The 24,592-nt window shown below is 37.3% G+C and overlaps 1 protein-coding gene across 14 annotated transcripts in view; it reads right to left on the bottom strand.

Annotated features, from left to right (window-relative positions):
- Nucleotides 1-352: 352 nt before the first annotated feature.
- LOC125653493 (proline-rich protein 2-like) overlaps nt 353-24,592 on the bottom strand; it is a 34,961-nt gene continuing 10,721 nt past the window's right edge. For 4 of the 14 annotated variants that reach the window (XM_056144657.1, XM_056144652.1, XM_056144654.1 and 1 more), the window contains 12 exons: nt 24,207-24,281; nt 21,326-21,442; nt 20,125-20,205; nt 19,520-19,594; nt 18,693-18,773; nt 18,087-18,161; nt 12,471-12,545; nt 6,511-6,627; nt 3,900-3,980; nt 3,294-3,368; nt 1,144-1,188; nt 353-654 (listed from right to left, as the gene is read on the bottom strand). In XM_056144657.1, coding sequence (XP_056000632.1) covers nt 613-654; nt 1,144-1,188; nt 3,294-3,368; nt 3,900-3,980; nt 6,511-6,627; nt 12,471-12,545; nt 18,087-18,161; nt 18,693-18,773; nt 19,520-19,594; nt 20,125-20,205; nt 21,326-21,442; nt 24,207-24,281 — 939 coding nt within the window. In that variant the 3' untranslated portion in view covers nt 353-612. The remainder of the gene's footprint in view (nt 655-1,143; nt 1,189-3,293; nt 3,369-3,899; nt 3,981-6,510; nt 6,628-12,470; nt 12,546-18,086; nt 18,162-18,692; nt 18,774-19,519; nt 19,595-20,124; nt 20,206-21,325; nt 21,443-24,206; nt 24,282-24,592) is intronic. The other 10 variants (XM_056144658.1, XM_056144656.1, XM_056144659.1 and 7 more) reach the window with 10 other exon arrangements.

Consider the following 24,592-nt stretch of genomic DNA (forward strand, 5'->3'; position numbering starts at 1 on the left):
GTGTCACTCCACCAAATAATACAATGTGTCACTCCACCAAATCATACAAAGTGTCACTCCACCAAACCATACAAAATGTCACTCCACCAAATCATACAAAATGTAACTCCATCAAACCATACAAAGTGTCTCTCCACCAAATCATACAAAGTGTCTCTCCACCAAATCACACAAAGTGTCACTCCACCAAACCATACAAAGTGTCTCTCCACCAATCTCCTCTCACTCTCTCTTTCTCTCTACATTTACTTCCTCTTTCTAAATTCATGATAGAAATTCAACGCTTGATCAAAACATACGATCAGTAATAAGTTTGGATGGATGTAATTTATATATTGAAGAAAACAAAATATAAAAACATGCACCTATTTAATGATAAAAATGACGATACATGAAGAAATGCATGATAAACATAAGTGAGACAAGATAAAGGAATACGGAACACTGAGGCAGGATGGGTAATATATCTTCAATTAGAAAATCAACTACTCTACTATTACAATTACATACAGACAGATTGAGTTTCTGAACACATTGAAATGGCCACAATGAACACACTGCTACTGTCCTTCAGGCAGTGTTATCCACGCTCTGCTTTACGCTACAACAATCTCACTTCTCTTTCTTCTCCTCCTTTGTGGGGGTGGATGGGGTCTACAATAATAGCAGCTGTGAATAACTGGTAGATGATTGACTGTGAAGTTGGACAAAAATCATAAAGCTCAGAAAAGTAGTTTATGAATTTCAACCCAAATTCTTTTCTTTCTTTTTGTTTCTATTCTGACTTGTTACAACCCAAGCAATGAAGCACATATCATTCAAGTATATGTACCCCTCCCTCCACATTTGTAACACAGTTTGTTGTATGGTGTATAAATATGTACAAATACAGATAATTAATGCAGTGTTAGGTAATACTAAGACACAATGTCCTTTGTTTAATTAAATCATACTCATTTTCTATAAGACGCTCACATCACAATACAAAATTTAAAAACTTTAACTTTCAGTATGCCTTGCCAGTCCGAAAATATGAAAAGTTTATAAAGATTCATAAATTAAACAAAGTTTAATGTAAACATCATCTTTCTCTTCTGGAGAACATTGTATTTACATTGTACATTGATATCTAGTGTATACAACCTTGCGAGGCCTGCCTATTGCCTGCTGCATCAGGACATAGTAATTCTATAGGAGATCAAAATGTAAGAAGTGCAGTTTGAAATGTCTCATTGTTGGAATGTCAAAGAAAAGATTGGCTTATTCCACACCAAAGTGTTTCAACTGCTTCTAAATATGATGTCAGCAGTGTTGCACAAGATGTAAGAGAATATTTATAAATGTAACTATAATTCCTTTGAAGAAATCCTATAGGACAGTTAAAGTGGTGGATTCCTTTACCAAAACGGAGCTTTGCTTGAAAAAAAAAAGAAAAGAGAAAACATCTAACAAAAAACAAGAGGCCCAAGGGCCTAGAATCGCTCTTCTGATAAATTGTACAACCCCACCATTTCTATTCTTAGCCTCTTAGTATTCTAAATCTTTAGTTAAATCCTAAGAATTCAAAAAAAGTAGGTCAATGTGACCTACTTTTTGGTTTACACATTTTGAGAACCCAAGAAATATCAACTGACAAAGTTTGATGATTTTAAGCCAATTAGTATCTGAATATTGAAATATAGCTGTCAAATTCCAATCGTAGGTCATGGTGACCTACTTTTTGGTCAGCGAACTCCGAACATGCAAGACCCATCAACTGACAAAGTTTGATGACTGTAGGTCAAATAGTATCTGAAATATATAAATATAGCCGTCAAATTCCAAGAGTAGGTCAAGGTGACCTACTTTTTGGTCGACACACTCCATAGATTCAAGATTCATCAACTGTCAAAGTTTGATGATTGTAGGTCAATTAGTGACTGAAATATATAAATATAACTGTCAAATGCCAAAAGTAGGTCACAGTGACCTACTTTTTTGTCGACACAAACCGAAGACTGAAGACGCATCAACTGACAAAGCTTGATGATCCTAGGTTTTACAGTGCCCAAAATATGCATCTAAAATTGAAAATGTGAAATTTGAATATCTGCAAAATTCAAAAAGTAGGTCACTGTGACCTACTTTTTTTATAAATATGTTTCAAGGCCTCAAGATGCATCAACTTACAAGATTTGATGATTCTAAACCTCTCGGTATTTGAAATAACAACTTAAAATATATCTATAAATGATAAGCCATAAAATTCAGAAAGTAGGTCACGGTGACCTATTTTTCAGTTGACGCATTTCAAGGTCCCATGATCCACCAACTGACAAGTTTTGATGATCATATGCTTCAAAGTGTCCAAGATATGCATCAAAATTAATTTTAAAATAAATACCTGCAAAATTCAAAAAGTAGGTCACTGTGACCTACTTTTGAGACAACTTGACACAAGGTCCTAAGATGCATCAACTGTCAAAATTTGATGATCCTAGTCCTTATAATGACTAAAATATCCAAGATTTAAGCAAATATAAATTTAGGTCAACTTTGAAGTGACCTTGAGACCACGACCTTTGCCCCAGGGTAATGCCTTGAACAATTTTTAATCTACAACATATCCTCATCTTTATGTGTAAGTTTGGTGATAATCTGCCCAGTGGTTCTTCAGAAGAAGATTTTTTAGCAACCACTACTTTTGTTTGTATTTTCCTGATTATCTCCCCTTGTTAAAGAGTCACATCCCTCTATTTAGTATGTATGAAAGCCCTTGGGCCAATGATACCCTGTAACAAATTTGAAAAAAATTGGCCAAGGGGTTCTTGAGTTATAGCCCTTTTTCTAAAAAGTTTACGCACACCGCACAAATGGCCATAGCATTAGCTCTTTGAGCCTTTGGCTCAGAAGAGCTAAAAACCCAAAAAACCACTACCCCCAATCCAACCCCCCCCCCCCCCCCCCAAAAAAAACAGCAACAAAGAAACATAGCATAACAATATGACATAATATTCATTAATGGTCTCAATCCTTTTTCCTACATAAATATATTTTAAAATGAGAAATATCCTTTCATTTATCATGAATCTATTACATCTCTCTCTTCACACAAACACAACAGCACAGCATGTTTTGTTTTCCCCGTTGACAAGCTTACCACACAAACACTTGCCCACGTTAGACTAACCTAGATAAGAACGGATGTTCATCTCCGAGTGCTTATTCAGTAGGTCAAATACCTAGAAATTCCAATTTTTAGAAATGCGTGGGACACATTTTAAAACTTTTTTTTTAAACTTTTGGTTTCGTACCATAGGTCTAGGTGTTTTAAAGCTGCCTTTTGGTCGTCCTCTAGGACGCTTTGGTTTGGGCTCTGCATCTTCTGGCTACAAATGCACAAAGACAAATTCAATTCTTCACTGAACAAAGGAAAATTTGCTGCAGCAAGCAGCACACCGTTGTTTGTTTCACTGTTGCACAAGTCCAATGCGCAAAATAGTTCTGTACCCAATATTAGTAAATTTCTTCAGAATACAAAAAATGAATCATTCAGTATACAAAAAATTAACAAAAGGATATCTCTCAAAAGATCTTAATCATTTTTATTCATTAATTAGCTTCACGATCGAGAGAAATTTATTTGAATACTGATGATTTTTTTTTAAATTTGCGAAAGTTAAAATTCGTAAACAATTTATCACAACTAAATTGTGCAGATTATGATATTTTACAAATAACGAAATTAATTCTTTTTCAAATATCGGGTACATGGAAATCGAAATGCAAATGTGGCCACTCAACAAAGAGATAACATCGCATTCAATGCAAATGTTGTTTTGGTTTGGCCCTCGTGTCTCTCCATGCCTTTGTTAGCAATAGCGGGATCAAACACGTGACAAAGAAAATTCCCATCTTACCTCCTCTTTCTTTTCCTTTCGGGGTCTTTCTCGACCCCTCTTCTTGCAAGGCCTGCCTCTTGGTCCCTTGGGTTTCACCTCCTAAAACATGTACAATGAGAATATTCAGTGTCCTGTAAAACATGGCTGCTGCATATGGACATAGTAATTCTATAGGAGATTAAAAGATTAAAATGTAAGAAGTGCAGTTTGAAATGTCTCGTTGTTGGAATGTCAAAGAAAAGATTGGCTTATTCCACACCAAAGTGTGTCAACTGCTTCTAAATATGATGTTAGCGGTGTTGCACAAGATGTAAGAGAATATTTGTAAATGTAACTATAATTCCTTTGAAGAAATCCTATAGGACAGTTAAAGTGGTGGATTATTCTACCAAAACAGAGCTTTGCTTGAAAAAAAGAGAGAAAACATCTAAAACAAGAGGCCCACAGGCCCTTATCGGTCACCTGAATACTAGTGAAAAGTATCACTACTTCCATGGGCTATGAAATCTAGAAAATTTTTCCTGTTCTGAATATCTAAGCTAAATTCTAATGTTCAGAAACAGTATAAAACAAGAGGTACTGTGAGCAATGCTCACTAAGAATACCCCCCGCTTACCCCAATCTCCCAAAGGGTGTTGGTAATAGGTATAAACTACCTCTTTTCTGAGTGTAAAAAACAAATGGCATGACAAACAGAACCATATTGCTACTTCGATGTCCAGTGCGCATGACCTTTGACCTTTTGACCCCAAAACCGATAGGGAACATCTTCATCTCATGGGTAGTCCATATGTATGATATGGTGACTGTAGGTGGAAAGGATAACGCTTTAGAGCCCGGAAACCATATTGCAACTTCGATGTCCAGTGCGCGTGACCTTTGACCTTTTGACCCCAAAATCGATAGGGAACATCTTCATCCCATGGGTAGTCCATATGTATGATATGGTGACTGTAGGTGGAAAGGATAACGCTTTAGAGCCCGGAAACCATACTGCTACTTCGATGTCCAGTGCACTTGACCTTTGACCTTTTGACCCCAAAATCGATAGGGAACATCTTCATCCCATGGGTAGTCCATATATATGATATGGTGACTGTAGGTGGAAAGGATAATGCTTTAGAGTCCGGAAACCATTGCGTCTACAGACGGACGGACGGACGGACAGACAGACGGACAACCTGATTCCAGTATACCCCCCCCCCCCCCACAACTTGTTGCGGGGGGTATAACAAGAAGTGTTCTTAAAACCTCACTGCCCTCAAAAGTGCATACACTGATGAAAGGCTTTAAATAATAGGTGTATTAACATTAAAACATCAAAAGATATGACTAATTTGGACTCATCCTAAAGTCATAAATAACCCTGGGTTATGAAATTCACCATTCTTTGTACATCCTTTTCTGCCATTCCTAAGTATGCATTTAGATTTTATACAGTATCAGATAACTTACACATAAATTCTATATACTAAGTTTGGCCCCACCCTGGGGTCAGAACCCTTACTCTGGGGATCATAAAATTTACAATTTTGGTAAAAGACTACCTGCTCTATCCATTTAGTTTCAATTTAGTATCAATAGCACTAAAGATGTTATTTAAGTGTTTTACACATAAACACTATATAACAAGTTTGGCCCCACCCTGGGGTCAGAACCCCTACCCCGGGGATCATGAAATTTACAATTTTGGTAGAGGCCTTTCTGCTCTCCATCACCAAGCATTTAGTTTTTCTTACACATGTGCGGTTCTTGTAAAGATTTTTGAAAATTGGTCAATTCTGGGCAGTTTTTGCCCCGCCCCTAAGGCCCCAGGGGTGATGGAGACCTGAAATTTATAATTTATGTCCCCCTTGTCCCAAAGATGCTTCATACCAAATTTGAAAAGAATTGGACTGGTAGTTATCAAGAAGACGTTAAAAAGTCCCGTTTTCAGGGATGACCATTTTTGTGAGAATTTCTTTGCAAAAAAATATTAAGATTTCTGCCTGGACTTTGACAATCAGCCGATATTCAGAAAGAACCAGTTTTTTGAGGGGCCGGTTTGGAGAAGTTTCACTGTACTGCATGAGTGAAAGAAACCAGAAGTGAGCAAGTTCAAATACCCCACGCTCCTACATTGCTTGACAATGCCTCACATAATAAATGGTAATGCTGTGCAATACTGCAAGAACAGGACAGACAGACTCGGAATTTTAAGTACAATAGGGACATAACTCCCAGAAAAAATATTGAATCAGAATTTTCTGGGAATATGCACATCTACACTGTGTGTTCTTAATAACTACTAAGTTTCACGAAATTCTGTTGAGCAGCCTCAGAGGAGTTGCACTGACAAGAACAGGACAGACAGGCTCGAAATTCTAAGTTCAAAAGGGGCATAACTCCCAGAAAAAGTATTGAATCAGAATTTTCTGGGAATATGCACATCTACACCGTGTGTCCTTGTTAACTATAAAGTTTCACAAAATTCTGTTGAGCGGTCTCAGAGGAGTTGCGCTGACAATAAAGAGACTGACGGATGGATGGACGGGTCAAAAACATTATACCCTCCACAATTTCGTTGCATGGGGTATAAAAATTCATGAAAAACCAACAGCTGAATTTTCTATGTCTACTGAGAGCTTACTTTTCCCGGATTCACAAAGATCTCCATCACCAGAGCACAGTTTTCTTTGCTGCGTTGTTCTAATGTTTCCATCAACTGTGGTAACTTGTCAAGAGCCTGGTAAACTTTGTAACAGTCCTAAAAGAAAGCCATATATAATATAGTAAACATTGCATAATGAGTTGTAAAAGGGGCAATTCAAGTGAAATCTATTAGGGCTATTCCAGAAATAAATACATGGGGGGGTCCCAAGGCACCTTTTGTACATACCAAGCACCCATAAAAAAAAATAAAAAATTACCCCATGACCCATCAAATTGATAAACTCATTTTACAATGACCCATCTAATTAAAAAAAAAAAAACTAACCAGACCCACCACAAAAATATTTTTAAAAATGAAAACGGTACAAATCTCGCAAGGTTTTCGGGACAAACATTCTAGTCAATGACGCGGTAATGCCTGTGTGACATTGTATCACAGTAGTTCTGAAGAAACGATGTCACATCAACAATCAAAGGCATCTATGGCGGGAATGTTGGAAAGATTGGGAGTCCAAACGATGCTATTATCATGAAATGGGTATGGATATGTTTTTCCACGAATCGTTCGTCTACTAATGGAGCCCGCGCCCGGAGGCCACTATATCACCATCACACTGACCGATAAATATAACGCATCGGTACCCTCATATAAATCAACTAAGGTTTGCCTATTTTTATTAGAAAACGGAATACCTATTGGTTTCAAAATATTCCCAAAATCGATGCACTGTAAACTGTAATAATCTACAGAACAGAGTTCACCGCCATCACGTCCAAAGGGACCCTACTAAACACGCCTCTAATTTGAAGAGTGTCGTAATGGAAAGTTATGCGCTGCAAAGAGCGACAACTCGAATAGTTCCATGTTATTTCCGATTTCGAAAGCACGTTTTCAATTTTCCCTCCGACGTTTTGTAACCAACACGACAAGAGCGACAATAAAAATATTCTGAAAACTCAACACCCACGTGGCACAAAATAAAACAATAGAAACTACCCACTACCCATAATAAATATTTTTTTAACAGTCCAACCACGGACCAAATAAAATATGGAAAAATACGACCACCCACACAAAAAAATATCATTTGCCGCCAGACCCCCCCATTTGATCATTTCTGGAACAGCCCTTATATAAACTGTTTGCACAAGAGCAAAACTCATATATATATATATATATATATATATATATATATATATATAAACACTATATAATAAGTTGCGCCCCGCCCTGGGGTCAAAACTCCTACCCCGGGGATCATGAAATTTACAATTTTGGTAGAGACCTTCCTGCTCTACATCACTATGCATTTAGTTTTTCTTACATGTATGTGGTTCTTGAGATGAAGATTTTTGAAAATTGGTCATTTTGGGGCAGTTTTAGCAATGCCCCTAAGGCCCCAGGGGTGCAGGAATTCTGAAATTTACAATTTATGTTCCCTTTCTTCCAAATATGTTTCATTCCAAATTTGAAAAGAATTGGAATGATAGTTATCAAGAAGAAGTTAAAAATGTCTATTGTTCACACATTTAATAACTGACCATTTTGGCCCCACCCTGATACCAAAACCCCTACCCCTGGGATCATCAAATTTACAATTTTGGTAAAGGACTACCTGTTCTTCCTAAATATCTATTTACTTTCAATTTATTATCAATAGCACTAAAGAAGATGTTATTTAAGTGTTTTACACATAAACACTATATAACAAGTTTGGCCCCGCCCTGGGGTCAGAACCCCTATCCCGGGGATCATGAAATTTACAATTTTGGTAAAGACCTTCGTGCTCTACATTACTATGCATTTAGTTTTTCTTACATGTGTGTGGTTTTTGAAAAGATTTTTGAAAATTGGTCATTTTTGGGCAATTTTTGTCCTGCCCCTAAGGCCCCAGGGGTGCAGGAATCCTGAAATTTACAATTTATGTTCCCCTTGTCCCAATGATGCTTCATATCAAATTTAAAAAGAATTGGACTAATAGTTATTAAAAAGAAATTAAAAATGTTCAATTGTTAACGCACGACTCACGATGAAAACCAATTGCAATAGGTCACCCGAGTTTACTCTGGTGACCTAAACAAGAGGCCCATGGGCCACATTGCTCACCTGAGTCACCTTGGCCCATATCTGAAGACTTTTTATATATATTTGCATGTAAAACATTAGTCCCTATTATGGCCTCAACTACCCCTGGAGGCCACGATTTTTGCAAACTTGAATCTACACTACCTCAGAAAGCTTTCATGTAAATGTCAACTTCTTTGGCCCAATGGTTCTTGAGAAGAAGATTTTTAAAGATTTTCCCTATATTTGTATGTAAAACTTTAAACCCCTCCCCCCACTTGTGGCCCCATCCTACCTCCCGGGGCCCATGCTTTGAACAAACTTGAATCTGCATTATGTCAAGAAGCTTTCATGTAAATCTCAGATTTTCTGGCTCAGTGGTTCTTGAGAAGAAGATTTTTAAAGTTTTCCCCTATATATTTGTATGTAAAACTTTGATCCCCCCTTGAGGCCCCATCTTACCCCCGTGGGCCATGATTTGAACAAACTTGAATCTGCACTATGTCAGAAAGTTTTCATGTAAAAATCAGCTTTTCTGGCTCAGTGGTTCTTGAGAAGAAGATTTTTAAAGATTTTTCCTATATATTTGTATGTAAAACTTTGATCCCCTATTGTGGCCCCATCCAACCCCCGGGGCCCATGATTTGAACGAACTTGAATCTGCATTATGTCAGGAAGCTTTCATGTAAATCTCAGCTTTTCTGGCTCAGTGGTTCTTGAAAAGAAGATTTTTTTTTAAAAATTCCTATATATTTGTATGTAAAACTTTGATCCCCTATTGTGGCCCCATCCTACAACAGGGGGCCATGATTTGAACAAAATTAGCTCTGCCCTATGTTAGGAAGCTGTTCATGTGAATATCAGCTTTTCTGACTCAGTGGTTCTTGAGAAGAAGATTCTTAGAGAATGTCCCTATATATTTGTATGAAAAACTTTGATCCCCCCTTGTAGCCCCATCCTACCCCAGGGGCCATGATTTGAACAACCTTGAATCTGCATTATATCAGAAAGTTTTCATGTAAAAATCAGCTTTACTGGCTCAGTGGTTCTTGAGAAGAAGATGTTTCCTATATATTTGTATGTAAAACTTTGATCCCCTATTGTGACCCCATCTAACCCCCGGGGCCATGATTTGAACAAACTTGAATCTGCACTATGTTAGAAAGTTTTCATGTAAAAATCAGCTTTTCTGGCTCAGTGGTTCTTGAAAAGAAGATTTTTAAAGATTTTTCCTATATATTTGTATGTAAAATTTTGATCCCCTATTGTGGCCCCATCCTACCCCCGGGGCCCATGATTTGAACAAACTTGAATCTGCATTATGTCAGGAAGCTTTCATGTAAATCTCAGCTTTTCTGGCTCAGTGGTTCTTGAGAAGAAGATTTTTAAAGTTTTCCCCTATATATTTGTATGTAAAACTTTGATCCCCCCTTGTGGCCCCATCCTACCCCTGGGAGGCCATGATTTGAACAAGAGGCCCAGGGGCCTTATAGGTCACCTGAGTATCATGTAACAACCTTCCAATGTTTGAATTAGGTTTGTGTTTAAATATAAGAATTTTACTTTTGGATGGATGAAACATTGAATAGCTAACCTTCCAATGTTTGAATTAGGTTTGTGTTTAAATATAAGAATTTTACTTTTGGATGGATGAAACATTGAATAGCTATGTGGTCAGCCCCGCCTTTGCACCAGAACCCCTGACCCAGGGGCCATAAATTTCAGTTTTGAAAGAAGCATCCTTGATCATCATTATCATACTATTAGTTTGTCTACTTAATACCCAGCAGCAGAGGAGAAGATTTTCAAAGAAATAAAATGCATTTTCACTATATGATCAATAGGGCCCCACCCTAATACCAGAACCCCTGACCCAGGGGCCATGAATTTCACAATTTTGAAAGAGGCATCCTTGCTCATCATAACCATGCTATTGGTTTGTCTACTTAATACCCAAGGACAGAGAAGAAGATTTTCAAAGAAATAATGCATTTTCACTATATGACTTATAGAGCCCCACCCTAGCACCAGAACCCCTGATCCAGGGGCCATGAATTTCACAATTTTTAACAAGAGGTACTGTGAGCAATGCTCACTAAGAATACCCCCCCCCGCTTACCCCAATCTCCCAAAGCGTGTTGGTAATAGGTATAAACTACCTCTTTTCTGAGTGTTGCTACTTCGATGTCCAGTGCGCATGACCTTTGACCTTTTGACCCCAAAATCGACAGGGAACATCTTCATCCCATGGGTAGTCCACATGTTTGATATGGTGACTGTAGGTGGAAAGGATAACGCTTTAGAACCCGGAAACCATATTGCTACTTCGATGTCCAGTGCACTTGACCTTTGACCTTTTGACCCCAAAATCGATAGGGAACATCTTCATCCCATGGGTAGTCCATATATATGATATGGTGACTGTAGGTGGAAAGGATAACGCTTTAGAGCCCGGAAACCATATTGCTACTTCGATGTCCAGTGTGCTTGACCTTTGACCTTTTGACCCCAAGATCGATAGGGAACATCTTCATCCCATGGGTAGTCCATATATATGATATGGTGACGGTAGGTGGAAAGGATAATGCTTTAGAGCCCGGAAACCATTCCGTCTACAGACGGACGGACAGACGGACAACCCGATTCCAGTATACCCCCCCCCCCCCCCACAACTTGTTGCGGGGGGTATAAAGAGGCATCCTTGCTCATCATTACCATACTATTAGTTTGTCTACTTAATACCCAGAGACAGAAGAAGATTTTCAAAGAATTTCTACATTTTCACTATATGACCAATAGAGCCCCACCCTAACACAAGAACCCCTGCCCCAGGGGCCATGAATTTCACAATTTTGGTAGAGGGCTCAACGCTCATTATAATTATGCCCACAGTTTGGCTTCTTGATGTCCAGGAGTAAAGAAGATTTTTTAAAATTACACTCATTTTGATGGTTTTTGCCCCACCCCTCAGGCCCCAGGGGGGCAGGGACCACAAATTTCACAATTTTTGTTCCCCTCCACCCACAGATGCTATATGCCAAAATTGGTTGAAATTGGTTCAGGGGTTTCAGAGAAGAAGCTGAAAATGTTCAAATGTTAACGCACGACGAACGACGACGGACAAAAACAGATAGCAATAGGTCACCTGAATGAATTCAGGTGACCTAACAAACTTGAATCTGCAATATGTCAGGAAGCTTTCAGGTAAAATTCAGCTCTTCTGGCCCAGTGGTTCTTGAGAAGAAGATTTTTAAATGACACCACCCTATTTTTGCATTTTTGTGATAATCTCCCCTTTGAAAGGGACATGGCCCTTCATTTGAACAAACTTGAAAGCCCTTCACCCAAGGATGCTTTTGGCCAAGTTTGTTTGAAATGGGCCCAGTGGTTCTGGAGAGGAAGTCGAAACGTGAAAAGATTACAGACGGACAGACAGACAGACGGACAGACGAACGACGGACAAAATGGGATCAGAAAAGCTCACTTGAACCTTCGGTTCAGGTGAGCTAAAAACAAAAACAAAAAACAAAACAAAAAACAAAGAAACATAGCATAACAATATGACATAATATTCACTAATGGTCTCAATCCTTTTTCCTACATAAATATATTTTAAAATGAGAAATATACTTTCATTTATCAGGAATCTATTACATCTCTCTCTCCACACAAACACAACAGCACAGCATGTTTTGCTTTCCCCGTTGACAAGCTTACCACACAAAGACTTGTCCACGTTAGACTAACCTAGATAAGAACGGATGTTTATCTCCGAGTGCTTATTCAGTAGGTCAAATACCTAGAAATTCCAATTTTTAGATATGCGTGGGACACATTTTAAAACTTTTTTTTTTAAACTTTTGGTTTCGTACCGTAGGTCTAGGTGTTTTAAAGCTGCCTCTTGGTCGTCCTCTAGGACGCTTTGGTTTGGGCTCTGCATCTTCTGGCTACAAATGCACAAAGACAAATTCAATTCTTCCCTGAACAAAGGAAAATTTGCTGCAGCAAGCAGTACAGCGTTGCTTGCTTCACTGTTGCACAAGTCCAATGCACAAAATAGTTCTGTACCCAATATTAGTAAATTTCTTCAGAATACAAACAAGAGGCCCATGGGCCACATTGTTCACCTGAGTCACCTTGGTCCATATCAGAAGACTTTCTATATATATTTGCATGTAAAACCGTAGTCCTTATCATGGCCCCAATCTACCCCTGGAGGCCATAGTTTTCGCAAACTTGAATCTACACTATGTCAGAAAGCTTTCATGTAAATGTGAACTTCTTTGGCCCAATGGTTCACGAGAAGAAGATATTTGAAGATTTTTCCTATATATTTGTAGGTAAAACTTTGATCCCCCTTGTGGCCCCATCCTACCCCCAGGTGCCATGATTTGAACAAACTTGAATCTGCACTATATCAGAAAGCTTTCACGTAAATATCAGCTTTTCTGGCTCAGTGGTTCTTGAGAAGATTTTTTTTTTTAAATTCCTATATATTTGTATGTAAAACTTTGATCCCCTATTGTGGCCCCATCCTACAACAGGGGGCCATGATTTGAACAAACTTAGCTCTGCTCTATGTTAGGAAGCTGTTCATGTGAATATCAGCTTTTCTGACTCAGTGGTTCTTGAGAAGAAGATTCTTAAAGAATGTCCCTATATATTTGTATGAAAAACTTTGATTCCCCCTTGTAGCCCCATCCTACCCCAGGGGCCATGATTTGTACAAACTTGAATCTGCACTATGTCAGAAAGCTTTCATGTAAATATCAGCTTTTCTGGCTTAGTGGTTCTTGAGAAGAAGATTTTTAAAGATTTTTCCTATATATTTGTATGTAAAACTTTGATCCCCTAATGTGTCCCCATCCGACCCCCGGGGGCCAGGATTTTAACAATTTAGAATCTGCACTATATCAGGAAGCTCTCATATAAATTTCAGCTTTTCTTGCTTAGTGGTTCTAGAGAAGAAGATTTTTAAAGATTTTTCCTATATATTTGTATGTAAAACTTTGATCCCCTATTGTGGCCCCATCTGACCCCCGGGGGCCATGATTTTAACAATTTAGAATCTGCACTACCTAATAAAGCATATCTATAAATTTCATCTTTTCTAGCCCAGTGGTTCTTGAGAAGAAGATTTTTTAATGACCCTACCCTATTTTTACCTTTTCTTGATTATCTCCCCTTGGAAGGTGGCCTGGCCCTTTATTTTACAAATTAAAATTCCCTTTACCTAAGGATGCTTTGTGCCAACTTTGGTTGAAATTGGCCCAGTGGTTTTTGAGAAGAAGTTAAAAATGTTAAAAGTTTAGAGACGGACAGACAGACGGACGGACGCCGGAATACGGGTGATCAGAAAAGCTCACCTGATCATTAAGAAAAGAATATCTCTTAAAAGATATTAATCATTATTATTCATTAATTAGCTTTAGGGCTGTTCCATTAAAACATATGAGGTACCCGGGGACGGCATTTAAAAAAAAATCTATGGGTGCTTGTCATTGGTAGAAAATTGCATCTATGGTGGGTACCTACTGCCAGAAAACTGCATCTGTGGGTGGTTGTTTTGATAAAATCTTTATTTTTTTTACCGAAACTGAGAGGAATGCAACAAGAGAAGGGAAGGGTTGAAAGTAGAATGTGAAACAAACGCCGTTTTCTGTCTTCATTTTATCTCGGTCGATGAGGTTCCGCGATCCGGTTATCGTTTCCGGTTTGACTCTAAAGTTATAGCGACCGGAAATTAGGATTATCTCCCTTGTCCAAAATTGAAAACGAAACGTGCTCGTGGTCCATTGAAACGGTTTTTTTTTTAATTCTGCCGATTCTACCCAACATGCCAAATCGAAAATAAAAATAAAATGCATTTTCAATTTTACGAATAGAAAATCGTGAAACGCAAACGTATTGATTTGTATTTGGTAATCACTATTCGTTTTGTGAAATATCTTTATTCCGTATTTTTAAAAACCATGTAAACAGATATGGCCACGCACGATGACAGTAACGATACCTATATCATTCTTAGCGACGAAACAGATGCTGAGATGACATTTCATCACGAAATAAAAGAATTGATAGAAATAAATATTTCTCATACAATTGGCGGTATTCTTGCTGCTAACATAACACAAAATGCAGTGCTATTTGGGTGTTTAAAGTTGAGAGGAAGGTACAGTTGTTAGCGACTTTACTAGATTGGATGTTCTATCGTTAAAGTGATAATGTCCTACGGACCCGGTTTGAGTGTGGTGAGGACCTGTACCGAGACACATTTAGATTATTCTAACTAGTGACTGTCATAATAAATGTATTTGAATACATGTACGTGCATCTCTGCCGTCAAAAATCCTAACAGGGAATAGTTCTAACAGTGTGAGAAATTGTTAGATGCTTTTGATATTATGATGAACGCCTGTAAAAAAAATATGACCAGATAAAACTCAGAAAGGTATGCATATTTCTCGTAAATTAGTATACCTTGTGTAGTGGTGGAGAGAATTAGAGTATCAAATAAAAATGAAAAAAAAAACTTTTCTTTCAAAATGATGGTAGATAATTCCATGGGCATGTCTATGTGGGGAAAATGGGGTTAAAATTATTTCATGGGGGTATAAACATTCTGAAACTAAAAGTGGAATTACTACATACAATTGTAATTTAGTGCTTATATTAATTTTTTTCTTTATGTTTACAATTTGTTAATGTAAAATCTTTATTGAGCATAATACAGCAAAATTACTGAACAACATTATATAAATACTGGATACATCAAAGAGATATGACCTTACACATTCTCGGCTTATGTTCTACCAAAGTGTAACATAGATACATGTATATAGTTATACACTGAATTTGAAATTGCATTTTTTTCCCCCAAAATTCATATTAATGTACTAGTCACTCTAAAGAATTTTTTATCTAATATTTTTAAAATACATGTTTTGTTTATTTGTACTCACAAAATAATGTTAATGATTTATTGAAAATGAAACGATAGATATTAGAAATGTTTATTTTATTTTTTTTCTTCTCCCGACCGATCCTAAATTTTATTTTTAAAATCCGTAAAACAAGAGGCCCATGGGCCACATCGCTCACCTGAGTCACCTTGGCCCATATCTGAAGACTTTCCATATATATTTGCATGTAAAACCTTGGTCCCTATTATGGCCCAAACTACCCTTTGCAAACTTGAATCTACACTATGTCAGAAAGATTTCATGTAAATGTCAACTTCTTTGGCCCAATGGTTCTTTTAAAGCTTTTTTCTATATTTGTATGTAAAACTTTGACCCCCCCCCCCCCCCCCCCCCCCCAACTTGTGGCCCCATCCTACCCCCCGGGGACCATGATTTGAACAAACTTGAATCTGCACTATGTCAGAAAGTTTTCTTGTAAATATCAGCTTTTCTGACTCAGTGGTTATTGAGAAAAAGATTTTAACTATATATTTGTATGTAAAACTTTGATCCCCCTTGTGGCCCCATCCTACCCCCGGAGCCCATGATTTGAACAAACTTGAATCTGCACTATGTCAGAAAGATTTCATGTAAAAATCAGCTTTTCTGGCTTAGTGGTTCTTGAGAAGATTTTTAAAGATTTTTCCTATATATTTGTATGTAAAACTTTGATCCCCTATTGTGGCCCCATCCAACCCCAGGGGCCCATGATTTGAACAAACTTGAATCTGCATTATGTCAGGAAGCTTTCATGTAAATCTCAGCTTTTCTGGCTTAGTGATTCTGGAGAAGAAGATTTTTAAAAGTTTTTCCCTATATATTTGAGTGTAAAACTTTGATCCCCCCTTGGGGCCCCATCCAACCCCCGGGGGCCCATGATTTGAACAAACTTGAATCTGCATTATGTCAGGAAGCTTTCATGTAAATCTCAGCTTTTCTGGCTTAGTGGTTCTTGAGAAGAAGATTTTTAAAGTTTTTCCCTATATATTTGTGTGTAAAACTTTGATCCCCCCCTTGGGGCCCCATCTTATCCCCGGGGGCCATGATTTGAACAAACTTGAATCTGCACTATGTCAGAAAGTTTTCATGTAAAAATCAGCTTTTCTGGCTTAGTGGTTCTTGAGAAGAAGATTTTTAAAGTTTTTCCCTATATATTTGTATGTAAAACTTTGATCCCCCCTTGTGGCCCCATCCTACCACTGGGGGCCATGATTTGAACAAACTTGAATCTGCAATATGTCAGGAAGCTTTCAGGTAAATTTCAGCTCTTCTGGCCCAGTGGTTCTTGAGAAGAAGATTTTTAAATGACCCCACCCTATTTTTGCATTTTTGTGATTATCTCCCCTTTGAAAGGGACATGGCCCTTCATTTGAACAAACTTGAAAGCCCTTCACCCAAGGATGCTTTTGGCCAAGTTAGGTTGAAATGGGCCCAGTGGTTCTGGAGAAGAAGTCGAAAATGTGAAAAGTTTACAGACAGACGGACAGACAGACAGACGGACGCCGGACAAAATGTGAACAGAATAGCTCACTTGAACCTTCGGTTCAGGTGAGCTAAAAACTGTGGCCTAACAGTTGTTTTTGAACATTTACAATACTAGGCTTTTTATGGACAGGTAGACTTATAAAATTGATTTAGCTCATCGTGTTTAAGAAAGACAGTCTTGATAAAATAAATTGATGGTTCTGTGATCAAGCTTCAATGATGGCCAGTTATTTGAATGGTGATGAGACCCAAGTTACTCTTCTCTTTACTATCATGTTTGGGAACATCTGAAAATAGACCTCTATTCAGGGGTTATAAATAGTCATTCATACATATTGAATTTAAAGAAAAAGTGTATTTCACATTTATTTCACTTCTATGGGTGGTGCCGCACTATCTAAAATTGCTTCTTTGAGTGGTCCCTCATTACATTTTTATGCTTCTATGGGTGGTTACCCAAATTTTAAAGTGCCTTCCCTGGGTACCTCATATGTTTTAATGGAACAGCCCTTAAGATCAAGAGAAATTTATTTGAATGCAGATTTTTTTTTTAAATTTCCGCAAGTTAAAATTTGTAAACAATTTATCACAACTAAAGCTTGAAAAAAAAAGAGAAAATATCTCAAACAAACAAACACCCCCCCCCCCTCCAAAAAAAAATAATTTAAAAATATAAAAAAAACAACCAAAAAAAAAAAACCCAACAACAACAAAGAAACAGCATAACAATATGACATAATATTCATTAATGGTCTCAATCCTTTTTCCTACATAAATATATTTTAAAATGAGAAATATACTTTCATTTATCAGGAATCTATTACATCTCTCTCTCCACACACACACAACAGCACAGCATGTTTTGCTTTCCCCGTTGACAAGGTTACCGCACAAAGACTTGCCCCCGTTAGATTGACCCAGACAAGAACGGATGTTTATCTCCGAGTGCTTATTCAGTAGGTCAAATACCTAGAAATTCCAATTTTTAGAAATGCGTGGAACACATTTCAAAACTTTTTTTTTAAACTTTTGGTTTCGTACCGTAGGTCTAGGTGTTTTAAAGCTGCCTTTTGGACGTCCTCTAGGACGCTTAGGTTTGGGCTCTGCATCTTCTGGCTACAAATGCACAAAGACAAATTCAATTCTTCCCTGAACAAAGGAAAATTTGCTGTAGCAAGCACCACAGCATTGCTTGCTTCACTGTTGCACAAGTCCAATGCACAAAATAGTTCTGTACCCAATCGTAGTAAATTTCTTCAGAATATGAAAAATGAATCATTCAGTATACGAAAAATTAAAAAAAGAATATCTCTCAAAAGATTTTAATCATTTTTATTCATTAAGTAGCTTCAAGATCAAGAGAAATTTATTTGAATGCAGATTTATTTTTTTTAAATTGTGCAAGTTAAAATTCGTAAACAATTTATCACAACTAAATTGTGCAGATTATGATATTTTACAAATAACGAAATTAATTCTTTTTCAAATATCGGGTACATAGAAATCGAAATGCAAATGTGGCCACTCAACAAAGAGATAACATCGCGTTCAATGCAAATGTTGTTTTGGCTTGGCCCTCGTGTCTCTCCATGCCTTTGTTGGCGATAGCGGGATCACACACGTGACAAAGAACATTCCCGGTCTTACCTCCTCTTTCTTTTCCTTTCGGGGTCTTCCTCGACCCCTCTTCTTGCAAGGCCTGCCTCTTGGTCCCTTGGGTTTCACCTCCTAAAACATGTACAATGAGAATATTCAGTGTCCTGTAAAACATGGCTGTTGCATCAGGACATAGTAATTCTATAGGAGATTAAAAGATTAAAATGTAAGAAGTGCAGTTTGAAATGTCTCGTTGTTGGAATGTCAAAGAAAAGATTTGCTTATTCCACACCAAAGTGTGTCAACTGCTTCTAAATATGATGTCAGCGGTGTTGCACAAGATGTAAGAGAAAATTTATAAATGTAACTATAATTCGTTTGAAGAAATCCTATAGGACAGTTAAAGTGGTGGATTCCTTTACCAAAACAGAGCTTTGCTTGAAAAAAAAAAAGAGAAAACATCTCAAACAAACACCCCCCAATCCAAAAAATAATAATTTGAGAATATAAAAAAAAAAAAACCAACAAAAAAAGCCCCAACAACAACAAAGAAACATAGTATAACAATATGACATAATATTCATTAATGGTCTCAATCCTTTTTCCTACATAAATATATTTTAAAATGAGAAATATACTTTCATTTATCAGGAATCTATTACATCTCTCTCTCCACACAAACACAACAGCACAGCATGTTTTGCTTTCCCTGTTGACAAGGTTACCGCATAAACACTTGCCCACGTTAGATTGACCCAGATAAGAACAGATGTTTATCTCCGAGTGCTTATTCAGTAGGTCAAATACCTAGAAATTCCAATTTTTAGAAATGTGTGGGACACATTTTAAAACTTTTTTTTAAACTTTTGGTTTCGTACCATAGGTCTAGGTGTTTTAAAGCTGCCTTTTGGTCGTCCTCTAGGACGCTTAGGTTTGGGCTCTGCATCTTCTGGCTACAAATGCACAAAGACAAATTCAATTCTTCCCTGAACAAAGGAAAATTTGCTGCAGCAAGCACCACAGCATTGCTTGCTTCACTGTTGCACAAGTCCAATGCACAAAATAGTTCTGTACCCAATCGTAGTAAATTTCTTCAGAATATGAAAAATGAATCATTCAGTATACGAAAAATTAAGAAAAGAATATCTCTCAAAAGATATTAATCATTTTTATTCATTAATTAGCTTCAAGATCAAGAGAAATTTATTTGAATCCAGATTTTTTTTTAAAAATTGCGCAGGTTAAAATTCGTAAACAATTTATCACAACTAAATTGTGCAGATTATGATATTTTACAAATAATGAAATTAATTCTTTTTCAAATATCGGGTACATGGAAATCGAAATGCATATGTGGCCACTCAACAAAGAGATAACATCGCGTTCAATGCAAATGTTGTTTTGGCTTGGCCCTCATGTCTCTCCATGCCTTTGTTAGCAATAGCGGGATCAAACACGTGACAAAGAAAATTCCCGGTCTTACCTCCTCTTTCTTTTCCTTTCGGGGTCTTCCTCGACCCCTCTTCTTGCAAGGCCTGCCTCTTGGTCTCTTGGGTTTCACCTCCTAAAACATGTACAATGCTCACTAAGAATACCCCCCGCTTACCCCAATCTCCCAAAGGGTGTTGGTAATAGGTATAAACTACCTCCTTTCTGAGTGTAAAAAACAAATGCCATGACAAACCGAACCATATTGCTACTTCGATGTCCAGTGCGCATGACCTTTGACCTTTTAACCCCAAAATCGATAGGGAACATCTTCATCCCATGGGTAGTCCATATGTATGATATGGTGACTGTAGGTGGAAAGGATAACGCTTTAGAGCCCGGAAACCATATTGCTACTTCGATGTCCAGTGTGCTTGATCTTTGACCTTTTGACCCCAAAATCGACAGGGAACATCTTCATCCCATGGGTAGTCCATATGTATGATATGGTGATAGTAGGTGGAAAGGATAATGCTTTAGAGCCCGGAAACCATATTGCTACTTCGATGTCCAGTGCGCTTGACCTTTGGACCCCAAAATCGATAGGGAACATCTTCATCCCATGGGTAGTCCATATATATGATATGGTGACGGTAGGTGGAAAGGATAATGCTTTAGAGCCCAGAAACCATTGCGTCTACAGACGGACGGACGGACAGACAACCTGATTCCAGTATACCCCCCCCACAACTTGTTGCGGGGGGTATAATAAATGGTAATGCTATGTATTATTGCAAGAAGAGGACATATGGACTCGGAATTTTAAGTACAATAGGGACATAACTCCCAGAAAAAGTATTGAATCAGAATTTTCTGGGAATATGCACATCTACACTATGTGTTCTTAATAACTACTAAGTTTCACGAAATTCTGTTGAGCAGCCTCAGAGGAGTTGCACTGACAAGAACAGGACAGACAGGCTCGAAATTCTAAGTTCAAAAGGGGCATAACTCCCAGAAAAAGTATTGAATCAGAATTTTCTGGGAATATGCACATCTACACAGTGTGTCCTTGTTAACTATAAAGTTTCACAAAATTCTGTTGAGCGGTCTCAGAGGAGTTGCGCTAACAATAAAGAGACTGACGGATGGATGGACGGGTCAAAAACATTATACCCTCCACAATTTCGTTGCATGGGGTATAAAAATTCATGAAAAACCAACAGCTGAATTTTCTATGTCTACTGAGAGCTTACTTTCCCCGGATTCACAAAGATCTCCATCACCAGAGCACAGTTTTCTTTGCTGCGTTGTTCTAATGTTTCCATCAACTGTGGTAACTTGTCAAGAGCCTGGTAAACTTTGTAACAGTCCTAAAAGAAAGCCATATACAGTAAACACTGCATAATGAGTTGTAAAAGGGGCAATTCAAGTTAAATTTATTATATAAAATTTTTGCACAAGAGCAAAACTCATGTATATATATATATATATATATATATATATATATATATATATACACTATATAATAAGTTTGGCCCCGCCCTAGGGTCAAAACCCCTACCCTGGGGATCATGAAATTTACAATTTTGGTAGAGACCTTCCTGCTCTACATCACTATGCATTTAGTTTTTCTTACATGTATGTGGTTCTTGAGATGAAGATTTTTGAAAATTGGTCATTTTGGGGCAGTTTTTGCAATGCCCCTAAGGCCCCAGGGGTGCCAGAATTCTGAAATTTACAATTTATGTTCCTCTTGTTCCAAATATGTTTCATACCAAATTTGAAAAGAATTGAAATGATACAAAAAAATGTAGTTATCAAGAAGAAGTTAAAAAGTCTATTGTTCACACATTTAATAACTGACCATTTTGGCCCCACCCTGATACCAAAACCCCTAAATCTGGTATCATCAAATTTACAATTTTGGTAAAGGACTACCTGTTCTTTCTAAATATTTATTTACTTACAATTTAGTATCAATAGCACTAAAGAAGATGTTATTTAAGTGTTTTACACATAAACACTATATAACAAGTTTGGCCCCGCCCTGGGGTCAGAACCCTTACCCCGGGGATCATGAAATTTACAATTTTAGCAGTGGCCTTCCTGCTCTACATCACTATGCATTTAGTTTTTCTTACATGTGTGTGGTTCTTGAGAAGAAGATTTTTGAAAATTAATCAATTTTTGGCAGTTTTTGCACCACCCCTAGGGCTCCAGGGGTGCTGGAGTCCTGAAATTTACAATTTATGTCCCTCTTGTCCCAATGATGTTTCATACCAAATTTGAAAAGAATTGGACTGGTAGTTATTAAGAAGAAGCTAAAAGTGTTCAATTGTTAACGCACGACGGACAACAACCAATTGCAATAGGTCACCTGAGTTTACTCAGGTGACCAAAAAACAAACAAACAAACACCCCTCTAATCCAAAAAAACAACAAGAGGCCCACAGGCCTAATTGGTCACCTGAATACTAGTGAAAAAGTATCATTACTTCCATGGGCTATGAAATCTAGAAAAAATTTCCTCTTCTGAATATCTAAGCTAAATTCTAATGTTCAGAAACAGTATAAAACAAGAAGTGTTCTTAATACTTCACTGCCTTCAAAAGTGCATACACTGATGAAAGACTTTAAGTAATAGGTGTATTAACATTAAAACATCAAAAGATATGACTAATTTGGACTCATCCTAAAGTCATAACACTGGGTTGTGAAATTCACCATTTTTTGTACATCCTTTTCTGCTATTCCTAAGTATGCATTTCGATCTTATACAGTATCAGCAATCTTGCACATATATACTATATATACAAAGTTTGGCCCCACCCTGGGGTCAAAACCCTTACTCTGGGGGAAAATCAAGTTTACAATTTTGGAAAAAGACTACCTGCTCTATCCATTTAGTTTCAATTTAGTATCAATAGCACTAAAGAAAATGTTATTTAAGTGTTTTACACATAAACACTATATAACAAGTTTGGCCCCACCCTGGGGTCAGAACCCCTACCCCGGGGATCATGAAATTTACAATTTTTGGTACAAACCTTCCTGCTCTACATCACTATGCATTTAGTTTTTCTTACATGTGTGTGGTTCTTGAGATGAAGATTTTTGAAAATTGGTCATTTTTGGGCAGTTTTTGCAATGCCCCTAAGGCCCCAGGGGTGCAGGAATTCTGAAATTTACAATTTATGTTCCCTTTCTTCCAAATATGTTTCATTCCAAATTTGAAAAGAATTGGAATGATAGTTATCAAGAAGAAGTTAAAAATGTCTATTGTTCACACATTTAATAACTGACCATTTTGGCCCCACCCTGATAACAAAACCCCTACTCCTGGGATCATCAAATTTATTTGGTAAAGGACTACCTGTTCTTCCTAAATATCTATTTTCACATAAACACTATATAACAAGTTTGGCCCCGCCCTGGGGTCAGAACCCCTATCCCGGGGATCATGAAATTTACAATTTTGGTAGAGACCTTCCTGCTCTACATTACTATGCATTTAGTTTTTCTCACATGTGTGTGGTTTTTGAGAAGAAGATTTTTGAAAATTGGTCATTTTTGGGCAATTTTTGTCCTGCCCCTAAGGCCCCAGGGGTGCAGGAATCCTGAAATTTACAATTTATGTTTCCCTTGTCCCAATGATACTTCATATCAAATTTAAAAAGAATTGGACTGGTAGTTATTAAAAAGAAGTTAAAAATGTTCAATTGTTAACGCACGATGAAAACCAATTGCAATAGGTCACCCGAGTTTACTCAGGTGACCTAAAAAACCAACAACAACAAAAGAAAAAAGAAACATAGCATAACAATATGACATAATATTCATTAATGGTCTCAATCCTTTTTCCTACATAAATATATTTCAAAATGAGAAATATACTTTCATTTATCAGGAATCTATTACATCTCTCTCTCCACACAAACACAACAGCACAGCATGTTTTGCTTTCCCTGTTGACAAGCTTACCACACAAACACTTGCCCCCGTTAGACTGACCTAGATAAGAACGGATGTTTATCTCTGAGTGCTTATTCAGTAGGTCAAATACCTAGAAATTCCAAGTTTTAGAAATGCGTGGGACACATTTTAAAACTTTTTTTTAAACTTTTGGTTTCGTACCGTAGGTCTAGGTGTTTTAAAGCTGCCTTTTGGTCGTCCTCTAGGACGCTTAGGTTTGGGCTCTGCATCTTCTGGCTACAAATGCACAAAGACAAATTCAATTCTTCACTGAACAAAGGAAAATTTGCTGCAGCAAGCAGCACAGCGTTGCTTGCTACACTGTTGCACAAGTCCAATGCACAAAATAGTTCTGTACCCAATATTAGTAAATTTCTTCAGAATACGAAAAATGAATCATTCAGTATACAAAGAATTAAGAAAAGAATATATCTCAAAAGATATTAATCATTTTTATTCATTAATTAGCTTGAAGATCAAGAGAAAATTATTTGAATGCAGATTTTTTTTTTTTAATTTGCGAAAGTTAAAATTCGTAAACAATTTAT

Source organism: Ostrea edulis, chromosome 7, assembly GCF_947568905.1.
Source record: "Ostrea edulis chromosome 7, xbOstEdul1.1, whole genome shotgun sequence".
Classification (NCBI taxonomy): domain Eukaryota; kingdom Metazoa; phylum Mollusca; class Bivalvia; order Ostreida; family Ostreidae; genus Ostrea; species Ostrea edulis.